The 12,949-nt window shown below is 39.9% G+C and overlaps 1 protein-coding gene across 18 annotated transcripts in view; it reads right to left on the bottom strand.

Annotated features, from left to right (window-relative positions):
* The window catches only part of LOC129751442 (PDZ and LIM domain protein Zasp), a 261,468-nt gene that overhangs the window by 64,561 nt on the left and 183,958 nt on the right, over positions 1-12,949 (bottom strand). For 17 of the 18 annotated variants that reach the window (XM_055746946.1, XM_055746948.1, XM_055746950.1 and 14 more), the window contains exons 5-6: positions 4,754-4,905; positions 4,519-4,687 (exon numbers count right to left, since the gene is read on the bottom strand). In XM_055746946.1, the coding sequence (XP_055602921.1) occupies positions 4,519-4,687; positions 4,754-4,905 (321 nt within the window). Of the gene's footprint in view, positions 1-2,358; positions 2,499-4,518; positions 4,688-4,753; positions 4,906-12,949 lie in introns of those variants that run through there. The other variant, XM_055746959.1, reaches the window with a different exon arrangement.

Consider the following 12,949-nt stretch of genomic DNA (forward strand, 5'->3'; position numbering starts at 1 on the left):
ACAGCGTGTGAAGGCCAAGCAGAGCGCAACGTTGTGCATAAGGTGGCAGGTTTCGAGGATTATCCCACGGTAGATCACGCAGAGCATAACGAACGAATTTCCGTTGAACCGCTTCAAAACGCGCTACCCATGTAGCTTCAAATGGCCACCACACAAGATTTGCAGATTCTAGTATTGAACGGACCAGGCAGCAATACAGAGCTCGTAGGCAAACAGGGTCTGTAAATTCTTTACTCAGACGTATGACAAATCCCAGCATTCGGTTAGCCTTTTCAAGTGTAGCACAGTAGTGACGCTTAAATGTCATATGACTATCCAAAACAACGCCAAGGTCCTTTATTTGATCAACACGATGTAGAAATTCGCCCTGGATATTGTAGTCGTATAAAAATGGAAGTTTCTTGCGTCCAAATGTTATGATACAGCACTTTGAGACGCTTAAGGCCAGTAGGTTAACAGCACACCAATTTACAACCGTATCGAGGAATCGCTGTAATATCTGACAATCTGCCAAGCTGTTAACGACCAAAAAAATTTTCAAATCGTCCGCATACATGAGTACTCCGCATCCAACAAGCAGCATGTTAATATCGTTACAGAACAGGGTGAACAATAAAGGACCCAAATTACTTCCTTGTGGTACCCCTGAAGTCGGAATGAAATCTGGAGATTCTGAAGACCCAATTTTTACAGCGAGACGACGATTAGTTAGGTAGCTTCTGATCCAGGCGCATAATCTCTCAGATAATCCCAGGCGTTTTAACTTCAAAATTAAAATTAAGTGATTCACTGAGTCAAATGCCGCAGTGATGTCCGTGTAAATTGCGTCGACTTGTTTGCCACAATCCATACTGGATATACAGAATGATGTAAACACAGCTAGGTTTGACGTAACCGAGCGTTTCGGGAAAAAACCGTGTTGATTTTCCGAAATCCAGTTCCGGCAGGCTGAAAACATAACATCGTTGACAATTCTCTCTAAGACCTTCGAGCAGGCAGCTAACGATGTAACACCTCGATAATTGCGCACCTCTTGCTTATCACCTTTTTTAAAGATTGGGCTCATGAAGGATCTTTTCCAGGAGGCAGGAAACTGATGTTGTTGTAAGGACTTATTGAAAATACAAGTAAGGGGCTTTACAAGTAAAGTGCAACACTTTTTTAACACACACGCAGGAATTCCATCCTGTCCAGCTGAGGTAGAGTACTTCAAATTTTTTATAGCCTCGAAAACCATTTCCTCGGTAACAACAAAAACGTCGAGATTTAAAACATCGGTGGGCAATCGTGTGACAGCTGCGCTAATTTGATCTTCAGTTGGCGATTGAATTGAAAATACACTGGAGAAATGCATTGCAAAAAGATCACATTTGTCAGCAGGTGATTTAGCAATTCTGTCACCTAAACGTACCTCCGCAGGTAGACCGGATTCCTTCCGTTTGTTATTCACGAAGTTCCAAAACTTTTTCGGGTTCCGACGAAGCTCACTTTGAGTACGATTTACATAGCGGCGATAGCATAATCGGTTGTAGATTCGATATTGTCTGGTAGCATCGTTAAGTTTCATTTTAATGAATGGGCATCTAGAATTACTAAATGCTCGTAGAAATTTCGAGCGCAGCTGTTTCAATCGTTTTAAACGAGAATTAGTCCAAGGAGGTCTGAGTGGAGGGCGAGCCATGGGTACAGATTTGTCGAACACATCGTCCATAATTGCGCAGAATGAATTCACGGCTACATCCACACTAGTACATCTTTGAAGATTTGTCCAGTCTACTTCAGATAGAACTAGGTTCATGAGATCGAAATCAGCCCTACGGAAGTCACGTGCAGATGGGTCGAAAGCCTCTACAAAAGCGACCGGATTCGGGAATGAAATGATGAACTCAAGCGGAGGATGATATACGTCAATTGGAACAACGGCATCACTTGCTTCAATAACTGGGCTGTTCAAGATTGATTCGTCCGTGAAAACCAAATCCAACGTCCGATTTTGAAGATTTTGTACACCATTCCGTTGATGAAGGCCGTTCAATACAGTGCCGTCCAAAAAAGTAGCACTAGCCATACTAAGTACTGAAGCAGAATCGACCACCAATTTGTTGCTATGACTAGGAACCCACAATAACTGTGGTTGATTGAAATCGCCAAGGAAAATAATACCGCATGATGGCTCTTTCAATCTAGCTTCTGATAAAGTCTCAACATGCAAATTTAACACAGAGCTATCCTGACTTCTTTCAGGTGGGATATACGACAAACCGACTAAAAATGAACTTTGTTCATAGGACACTTTTGCCCATAAATTTTCTATACTACTGCTATTACAAAGAGTGACTATGGACGAGCTAAACTTACTTGACACGGCTATAAGCACTCCCCCGCCCCGACTACGACAGCTATTAGAGCCATTTCTATCGCATCGAAACACGGTGTAATCCGAACAGAAAAGTTGACTGGATGGTACTGTTGCGTCAAGCCAGGTTTCGGTGAAAGCGTAGATGTCATAACCGAGCTCTGATGTGGAGATGAAACATTCAGAGATTTTCGATTTTAAGCCACGAACGTTCTGATAGTAGAGGCGTACACCGTCAGCAAAGTTTCCATCAAGGCGAATTCTGCAAGGCGAGGGGAGATCACTTAACGCATCAGAATTTAAAAACTGGTACTTGCCTGATAGCACAGGCTGGAGAGCCCCGTTGCCTTCTTCGAACACAGGGCCGGGACGACTGATGCCGCTGGCAGGAATCTGCGCGACTGTGACGAAGGGCTCGGGGGCCTCCATTGTGCTCATTTCGGTGCGTCCCGGGAATCCAACAGGTAATAGATCGGTAACGTCCTCGGTTGAGCGATAATTGCATACATTAGGTAATGCATTTCCATTTACATTCAGTCGACAGTCAAGATGATGTGAGCTACAAATCAAACGGCAGTCACTGGACGAATCGGAAGATGGATTACTATACTTTCCTGACAGCACAGGCTGGAGAGCCCCGTTGCCTTCTTCGAACACAGGGCCGGGACGACTGATGCCGCTGGCTGGAATCTGCGCGACTGTGACGAAGGGCTCGGGGGCTTCCAATATGCTAATTTCGGTGCATCCCGGATACCCATTTTGACGCTGTTTAGATGACGTTGGTCTTTCAGTCGAGGAATCATCAATTTCATCAACATTTAATTGATTATCGAATCTCTTTTTCAGACGACAATCGGAGGGAAATCTGCAAAGCGAAGCGCGGTCACTGGACGAATCAAAATATGAATAAGAATACTTGCCTGGCTGCACAGGCTGGAGAGCCCCGTTGCCTTCTTCGAACACAGGGCCGGGACGACTGTGACGAAGGGCTCGGGGGCCTCCATAGTGCTAGTTTTAGTGCGTCCCAGATGTCCAAACAGCAAATTTCCATCTTTAAATACGACCGCGAAACTGATTGCTCCTGTCGTAGTTGATAAACTCTCGAAAACTAAGTCCATTTGGCCAAGTTTCCGGATCCAAAGCCTTATCCTTAAGCTCAGGATCAAAGCCTACTTTGAATGACACGAAACGCAACGTGCTCGTATCGGTGCCTTTGGGTACAAGCTTCACCACCTGTGCGTTATCCGTCTGAAGGTTTGCCTTAACCATTGTTGAAACACTGTCTTCGCTTACGTCCGGTTTGATGCGCGAGATGTATAGCCAAAAGAGGTTGTCATTTTCATTGTTGCACATGGGAACCGAAACGACATCTGTAGAGGTTTGTTTCGCTCCCAATCTGCAAGGTTCACTAATCGGTGCATCAGAGGGTCGTAATCTTTTCAGCGCTCGGCGATAGTCAGGACGGACAGGCGTTAGTGTTGGCATTGGTGTAGCTGAAGGTTTACTACAAATTTGCTTTATCTCTGAACGAAGTTCAGAAATAGCTTCTGTCAACTGAGCTATTCCCGGCTGCTCGGGAGGTGGCGCAAAAGCAAGGCTGCGAAAGTGGGCACTCTCAAAAAGCCCGGCGCAGTCATCACACATCCAAAATGCATTTTTCGAGAGTGATTTTAAACTTCGGGCTGCAGCATTGGTAACGCCAACACAAGTAAGGTGAAATTCCTTTCCGCAAATGCCACGACAGGTCATGTATTCGATCCCGTTGATCGTATTGCAACAATTCGAGCATGCTTTCGCCATAATCGCCCGGTAGATATGCAACCAGCAGTGAAAAAGTTGAGAAGCACAACAGTGACCTTTCAAAATTTTCCGTCAGATGTCGCTTCCGGTACGGAGAATAATAACAAGTTCGTCAAAGCGAAACGAAAATCACTGCTCCGGAAGAAAAACACTACCCGGAATTTGCACACTTTGAATGATCAAATCAGTTAACCCAAACTATGTTGAGTCAAACACGCACAGTAATAATAACATAAACACAAAATAACGAATTAAAATGTCAGAAATTCATAAAAAAAGGTTGATTAAAAGTAGCAAAAATTACATAACAACAGTATTGACCTTGTTGCCAGTCTGGATTTTTGGAATGAACAAATACTCACGGCAGCAAACGGCTTGGCGGCCTGATTGTGGGCACTTCCGATGTGCTGAACGGGCTGAGGAGTGGCGGCCAGCGAAGTTTTGGTAACCGGAGTGATGTTTCCGGGCAGCGATGGGGAAGGCGAAGGGATCGATCCGGTTGGTGTGACCGATGGCCTCCACGCGGTGCCTCTGTAAAATAAGAATAACTTTAATTTAGTGGCACGCTTTTTCTCTCGTTAATTGATTAAGACAAACCTGGAGACTGTGAGCTCGAATGAGTTTCCAGCGCCCATGATGACATCCTGAGCTTCCTTGTGGCGCAGATTGAACACCTCGGTACTGTTAACCTTGACCAAGGCATCGCCGGCCATCAGACCGACTTGATCTGCTACGCTTCCGCCATTTACCTGCAACGACAGCAAAAAATCGGAGGAAGCGTTTTAGTGAAAAGAGTAAATATCAGCACTCGACATTATTATGTCTCGACTAAACGGTCGTCGTCGGATGTGGACTTTAAAAAAAATGCATACAAATGCTAATTTTCAGATCATCAACCCCACGCTGATGGGAAAAAACACCCTCCGGTTGTGTGCACTGGATAAATTCAGCTGTGAACTCATTGTCCTTTTAAGCAACAAACCGGGAGCGACGACGAAGCTTTGTTTACTTAAAACTCTTATCGCAAAAATTGCAATGCCATATTGTTTCACTTTCATTCAGAGACCAACCAAAGTTTTGTAAAGTTGGTGGGTTTGTCATCATTAGCGGTAATTGGATTGTTTGGAATAAATTGGGTCTTAAGATGGTCGGCAGCTGTGCGAAGAAAGCCCTTTCACTTTCGGTTTGAGAACGAGCCTTTGGTTTTAAGGGCAAATCAACAAATGTCTTTGGGAAAAGGCAAATCTCGAAGAACATAAATTATTTTATAAATTTTGTTATGAATACAAGAATATATTTGTCTCGATTTTTTGTTATCACCAGCCTAAAGCCTCTAAAACACATCCCCCCACAACACATGGGCTTGGAAATTACTTGTAGAGCTTCCACGGCCGAGGTTCGTCGGGGGAAGGCATCCAACTTTCAGAGAACTACAATGGTTGGCAATCCACTCAGCTTCAATAACCTTCTAAGATTTTCCCTAGATACATTCTTTGAAACAATCAGTATTTATATTTAGTTATACATGGAAATTCACTGGCCTGGTTTGCAAAATATCACTATTCGGTTCATCTCTATTAGCTATCATCGAAGAAAATGATTGTTTCAACAACTCAGTAACATGCGAAAAAAATTGTTATAAATTTGTTATTCGACTGTTATCTATAAGGAGTTGAACCACCTTCAAGTTTCAAGCAGCTTTCTTATAAACTGTGTTTTTTTAAGTTTGATGGTATGCCAGTATACGTTTCGAATCCGAAGTGAGTATCATTTGTTTATGTTTCCTCTCATAAACGCCATTAGAATTAACATAGATGCATTAATAGCATTCCCAATTTCAACGTTCCGTATTGTGTAGCCGATTATTGCTTGTGCGATTGCCCACCCCTAACCAACGGCATCGTCGGCTCTCACAGCCTTACCGAAGTGAACTCACAACGCCCAACGCATAAACACACACTTGTGATATGCGGCAGTACGTCAACGGTCTTCGGCGAGTCAAGGTGCACTTCTCCCGTTCGGCCAGCGTAGAGCTAGCCTTGAGTTACACAATGGCGCATCCTGCCAGAAGAAAATTAATTCGGCTGAACGGGAAGTTCGCGTGTTTTTTTTTTAGTTGCGTTGCGTGTTTGTAGTGTGAAATTAAATTTATATAGTAGGGTTGTTTATAAAGTGTATGCCAGGACTTGTGACTGATTCGGTGAGTAAATGATGTAAAATAGAATTTTGAAGAAAATGGTGGAATAAATATGACGCGTAGCTTATTTGAAATGCTTATTTGCTATTCGCGGAGAGTGGAACTGAGTCTTAGCAGCTGGAAGGTAAACTGCTGTGTTTGAATCATTTATGGTTTATCTGCGAAGTGTCAGCATTTAGTTGGGTCCTTCTTTAGGCTGTTGTTTTCAATAACCGAAATCCGTTGGAAGTGGAAGAAGGATTTTGGCTTTGTTTCCTCTTCCCGTTCCGTTAATCAAAATCAAATAAAGCTCTCATTTTTCTGGTTGGTGCCAAGTAGTTTGCGAGTACATCGAATACACACATATTCGTACGGATGTTCATTGATTGAGAAACTGAGCGAACATTGCCACACCACCCTCTCGCTCGTTTTTGTTCTCTTGTCCCTACAACTTTCAACCACTGCTCGATGCGTTCTTCGTGAGCTGTTTTGGCTGCCGACCGAGTTGGCTTTTGAGTTCGCAGGTTTAACCGATCACAGGTAGACTTTGCGAACTTGCTTTGGTGGTTTCTCGCAATCAGTTGGTTTGAGTTAAACGTGCTGAAATCGTTCTGCTCAAATTGCAATATGAGTTTTTGAAGAGATGCGCGCATCATGTCTGTTTAGAATGAATACTTGTTTGGGGAGGGAATATAATTAAATCTTTTAAGCTATGATTTTGGTTGTTCTGGATAACGATCATTTTGAATAAAGTACAACGGGGTGAGTGAAGACATTGTAGTTTTACTGATAACGATTAAAACTAATTTTAAATATAGGAGCGTATTACCTTGAAAAGTTTTGAACTACTGAAAAAACATTATAGTTATGGAAGGTTATTTAGTGAAGTTTATGATCGTTTAATGAGATTGTACTGCCAATTCTTAAAAAAATTAAATGGCTTTGAAAAATAAAAACCAAATGTATATTAATACTTGGCGATTGTAAATTAAAATATTCTATTATAAAATCAAAATTTAGATGATTCATTGAGACAGAGCTGAGGACAGGAAGTGTTCGGCTGCGCAGGGTCTTCAACTTATACCAAAGGAAAAGGAAATAATTTAATAACTCTGTAAGCTAAATGTTATTTTACTGAGCAATATTCGTACTTTCGGTGAAATTATTTGCTCATTTCTGGTTAGAGTCTGAGCTTGTGGATTCAAATGCGTCTTTTATTTCTTTTCCAATATTACAAGAATTCCAGTCGCGATAGGAGTTCCGCCTGAAGTTTGATTGCTATAGAAGCTCCAATCAAAAGCTTAAGTTTCCAGTCGCGTTGAGAGTTTCGGCTGAAGTTTGATTACGATGGAAATTCCGATCAAAATATAAAATTTCCAGTCACGATGGGAGTTGGACGTGAACCAACAGATTCACTTTATGAATTTTCGTTGGATCGGGAGGACCAACATGAAGAGTGTTCTGAAGGATCACTTTATGAATTTTCGTTGGATCGGGAGGACCAACATGAAGAGTGTTCTGAAGGATCAATTTATGAATTTTCGTTGGATCGGGAGGACCAACAGGAAGAGTGTTCTGAAGGATCACTTTATGAAATTTCGTTGGATCGGGAGGACCAACATGAAGGGTGTTCTGAAGGATCACTTCATGAATTTTCGTTGGATCGGGAGGACCAACATGAAGAGTGTTCTGAAGGATCACTTTATGAATTTTCGTTGGATCAGGAGGACCAATATGAAGAGTGTTCTGAAGGATCACTTTATGAATTTTCGTTGGATCGGGAGGACCAACACGAAGAGTGTTCTGAAGGATCACTTCATGAATTTTCGTTGGATCGGGAGGACCAACATGAAGGGTGTTCTGAAGGATCACTTTATGAATTTTCGTTGGATCGGGAGGACCAACACGAAGAGTGTTCTGAAGGATCACTTTATGAATTTTCGTTGGATCGGGAGGACCAATATGAAGAGTGTTCTGAAGGATCACTTTATGAATTTTCGTTGGATCGGGAGGACCAACATGAAGGGTGTTCTGAAGGATCACTTTATGAATTTTCGTTGGATCGGGAGGACCAACATGAAGGGTGTTCGGAAGGTTCACTTTATGAATTTTCGTTTGATCAGGAGAACCAACGTGAAGAATGTACTGAAGGTTCACTTTATGGATCACCATTTTAACAGTCCAGTACTAAATGGTTGGTTTAAACCACGCCAAATAAAATAGTTTGTCATCAAGTGTTTTGAAATTCGAAGAACGAGGAGAGGAGGAGGTAGATCGAAGATGGAACAGGAGCCAATCCAGGGCCATCCTCAACCTCTGTCGATGTTCATTGAAAAGTATCCAGTCTAAAGCAAGGCTTTTCGAGCAAATATAGCCTTCCATGCGTGGCTCATGTAACAATCGAGTTTTATAGCAAAGTGAATCAAGATCAGCTCGTTTGGATGCAGCTTCTCGAAAGCATGCTTTATTGTCTAATCCGAAACTCAATATGAAGGATACACAGCGGGATTATTGCGGGCACACGAATCTAGTTACACAGTCATTGTGTAACAAAAATGAAGAAGTCGATGATTGCTTCTAGCATACTACTAACAATGTCATCATCAGTTACGGTATAGATAAAGGTTCAAAACTAAAAAAAACTATGATGTAAATTTATTAAGAGTAATCGTAATGTCGCTATACAAGAGCTTAGCGAACAATCAAAATTATGGTGTTCGAAAGCCATACTATCCCATTTTTGGGAAGTCCGAAAGTATTGGGCATAAGTAGAAATGTTGACACAAATGAAGGAAACATAGTTTTTTTGGTTTTATGTAAATATTTATGAATTATAGAGAACACGTCTTTTATTATTGTTTGTGGAGAGGAATTGTTCAATTTAAATTAATTCATTTTTATTCGCTTCAGCTTTTTGTGTAGGGGAGATGTGTAGCCGATTATCGCTTGTGCGATTGCCCACCCCTAACCAACGGCATCGTCGGCTCTCACAGCCTTACCGAAGTGAACTCACAACGCCCAACGCATAAACACACACTTGTGATATGCGGCAGTACGTCAACGGTCTTCGGCGAGTCAAGGTGCACGTCTCCCGTTCTGCCAGCGTAGAGCAAACCTTGAGTTACACACGTATTTCAAACATTTTTCAAGTTTGTGTAGTTTTTAAGTGTATGGTATCACAAGCGATCGTTTAAGTTACATGTATTTATCCAATTTTCTCCATATATTCTCTTTTAATGCCTTCCTCCTGTCGACTTTGCAAGCCATTTTATAATAGCTGTTAAAAACTTGTAATAAAATAGCACTGAAAAGTACTTTTTTAAAGTTTTGGTATGGTTTAGTAATTCCAAATAACGAATTTAATTTAATGTTAAAAGCACCGTTTATTAAAGTAAAATAATATAACCGCCACAGCAATTTCAACAACGAAAAAAAAATTGGCGGGTAACGGCACTTCTATTTTTTTCCGGGGAAGGAGTTCTGAATTAAAAATTAATTCTATTGAGAACAACCCACAGCTTTCCGATAGTAGCTTTAATGATTAGTATGACATACCACCGTCAAGTTAACATAGAATCACTGAAGTTTTTCTCTGTATTCGTTGAATGAAGATTTTTTTTGGTATTTTCATCCTATTGGATGAATCATCCCATTTGTTATTTGAATGAAGAATGGTGTGTATACTTGTATCGCAAAAAACATTGGTTTTCGAAAACTTTGGGTTCATGTGTTACAAAAGCACTTTCAAGCTAAGAAGTCGCTTTTCTTCTGAAATATTTTAAATATCACATAAATTATAACGAAACTAGGGTAAAGGACCCTAAGACAACGGCTTAAGGAAGCTTTTTTCATTATTTCAATAGAATTGCCTTCAACCTTGGTTTAAAACTGATGTTTAGTAATTGAACTATATTTCTAATACTGTTTTATGAAACCATGAAGGAAATAGATCAATCCATTACGTACTTTTGAGTCAATTTATGATTTATTTTCCTCATTCAAGTTCCTTCATTGTCGTACCAGGTTCCTAATTCCGTCGTACAAGGAGACAGAAATTGTCTCAATTTATTCCACCCTCTTCAGAAATACATTTAAAATTTTGCGGTTGCGGTTCATGCAATCGGCATTGGCTTACATCGAACGGATCAACCGCACAGGATAACAGCAGAAGTTCTTTCAAGTAACCAGTCGCAATAAGCCATGAAACTAGGATAGCTTTATTGCAAACAGGTCTACCATTGCTTGGCTAATGCATCTGCAAGCAGCAAAATATTATACCTTCTATTCAATTATACCGAAATTGTCTCAAACTATTCCTCCCTCATGAGGTATAGATTTGAAATTTTGCGGTTGCGGTTCATGCAAATGCTATTATTTACTTCGCACGGATCAACCGCGCAGGATAACGGCAAAGTTCGAATGAGATCTTAGTCGCAATAAATGGTCTTGCCAAGAAATCTCAAGGTAGCGTTATTGTATCTAGGTACCATTGCTTGGCTAAGGCAATTGCAGGCAGCACAATATTAGACCTTAAAAATTGAATTCACCCTGCAAATGTATTTTGCACCAACACACTCTCCAACGGACAGGGCTGCCATGATCCAGGATTTGTCTGTAAGATAAAATTTCATAACATTCATACAGACATTTAACACAAATTACAATGCACAAATTTACACAGAAACTACCCATATTTAAAGAACATCAACATTTTTAATAGAACTATATGTTTTTCTACGTAATGAGACTGAATAGTAAGACATTTGAGGAGAGGCAGAATCACATTTGCGTTTTGTCAACATGTGTATTCTTATACATGTGGGAACCCTGGCGAAGGATATCGAAACAAAGCAACGCCACGTTGATGCGTGTAATGCGCATTAGACTGGTTCAGCTCATCTATTCGAGTTTTTTTTAACGAGCGATAAAACTTTTCGACTTTTTCATTCAAACTGTAATATTACAACATATGTCAAAAATAACAAAACATCTTTTGTTGAAAATTCACTGAGAATTTATAAAATATGAAGCAAACATGAGTCAAGTTTCAAAACTTATATGGTAGGAATCAGCATAAAAAAGGGGTTCGATTTTGTTTTATTTTGAATGACTTTTTGTACAAAAAATCATATCTTCCGATTTTTTTTTATCTAAACTTGTATTGGGATCCAAACAAGAGACTCGTGAACTCTTATTTCAAAGTTTAAATTATTCATTCATCTAAATTCTCTTGTCATTTTGAACTTCAACGGGAGTTTTTTGCATCGATTTTCCGTGCATCGTCAAAATTCAATAGAAATCGAGGTTATCGGTCCAGGAATTGATTTTTTTTCCTCGAGTAGTTATTGATTCCCATTTAGAGAATTTCTGAAAACTGGAGAAGTATAAGTTTTAGTTTTCAAGGATCTCTCAGTGAACATTCTGTAGAGCAAAGCGTTTGGTCGTGTGTAAGATATTGCAGTTTGAATGAAAGAAGTTGAAAAAGTCTAATTTTCATATAATTGATGCATCTAATGTTTCAAATACTTGAGAAAGGTTTAGTGTCATCAGATAATCGAACCAAAAATAATCAAATCTTAAAATATAAAATTATGAAGAAACAATGTCATTGGAGTTGAACGTTAGAAATGTGTAAAGTAAGAGATATTCTTGTGTGCACTCAAACGTATATTAAATTATGCACGGTACTGGTAGTAAATAATTTGTAAAACACCAACCACTAAGCTTAAAAAAGCCATCAATTCTATGTTCATTTAAAACCATGCATTATAAGCAATCTGAATACATTCAAGTAATTTATTAATATAAAAACTTCTTGACTTTTTGCACTTATCTCCCAGCGCATCTAGTTCCTAGCTTCAAAATTACTTTATTGTGTTGTGATTATTTAGAAATCAATTATGTTCATTCTCTATGAGTCCGACTGTGGTCAGCAAAAAATTTTGAAAATGAACCGGTCTTATTCCAATTCTTGCAAAACGGTTTCCTATTCCTGTCGCAAAATTACGACGAATTATGGGGGCCGAGCGATTCGATTTCAATCGAATATTGACAAATTTATATAGTTCAGATTAGTATGAAATCATTTTTCTAATTTTATTTCAACTTTTTTCTGTTGAATTTGATGATTTTGATTGTTATATGCATTGACAGGAAGCGTTAAAACAAAGAAACACGTTGGGGGGATCACTAAGTTCGTCTTTCAATATGGCGGAGTGTGTCAATAATTAATTTCACTTCGAGATTTCAAAATCAAATATCTCAAAAAATAGTTTTAAAAGTGACAAATTTGTGATAGAAAATAAATTCACAGGCGTAAGTTTATCATGTGAAGTAGCCTATTAAAGTGGAAAGTGATTTTTCGGCTCTAAAACATGCATTCATGTATTAAGACGAATAAGAGGGATACGACGGAGGAGGGTACACCTACCCTACCAACCGCTACCGCTATTGGACGAGTAAATATGACAAAACTAAGTTTTTCTACTGACGAGCTCTCATTTGGTTTTGGATGTAAACCGTCAAAGGTTCGCCCAGATAAACAACCAATAAATGCCCTCTGTGCTTACAATCTAATTTCAAATGAAGCTTACTTCGATGATTTTCTACCCAAGAAA

Source organism: Uranotaenia lowii, chromosome 3 (assembly GCF_029784155.1).
Source record: "Uranotaenia lowii strain MFRU-FL chromosome 3, ASM2978415v1, whole genome shotgun sequence".
Lineage (NCBI taxonomy): Eukaryota > Metazoa > Arthropoda > Insecta > Diptera > Culicidae > Uranotaenia > Uranotaenia lowii.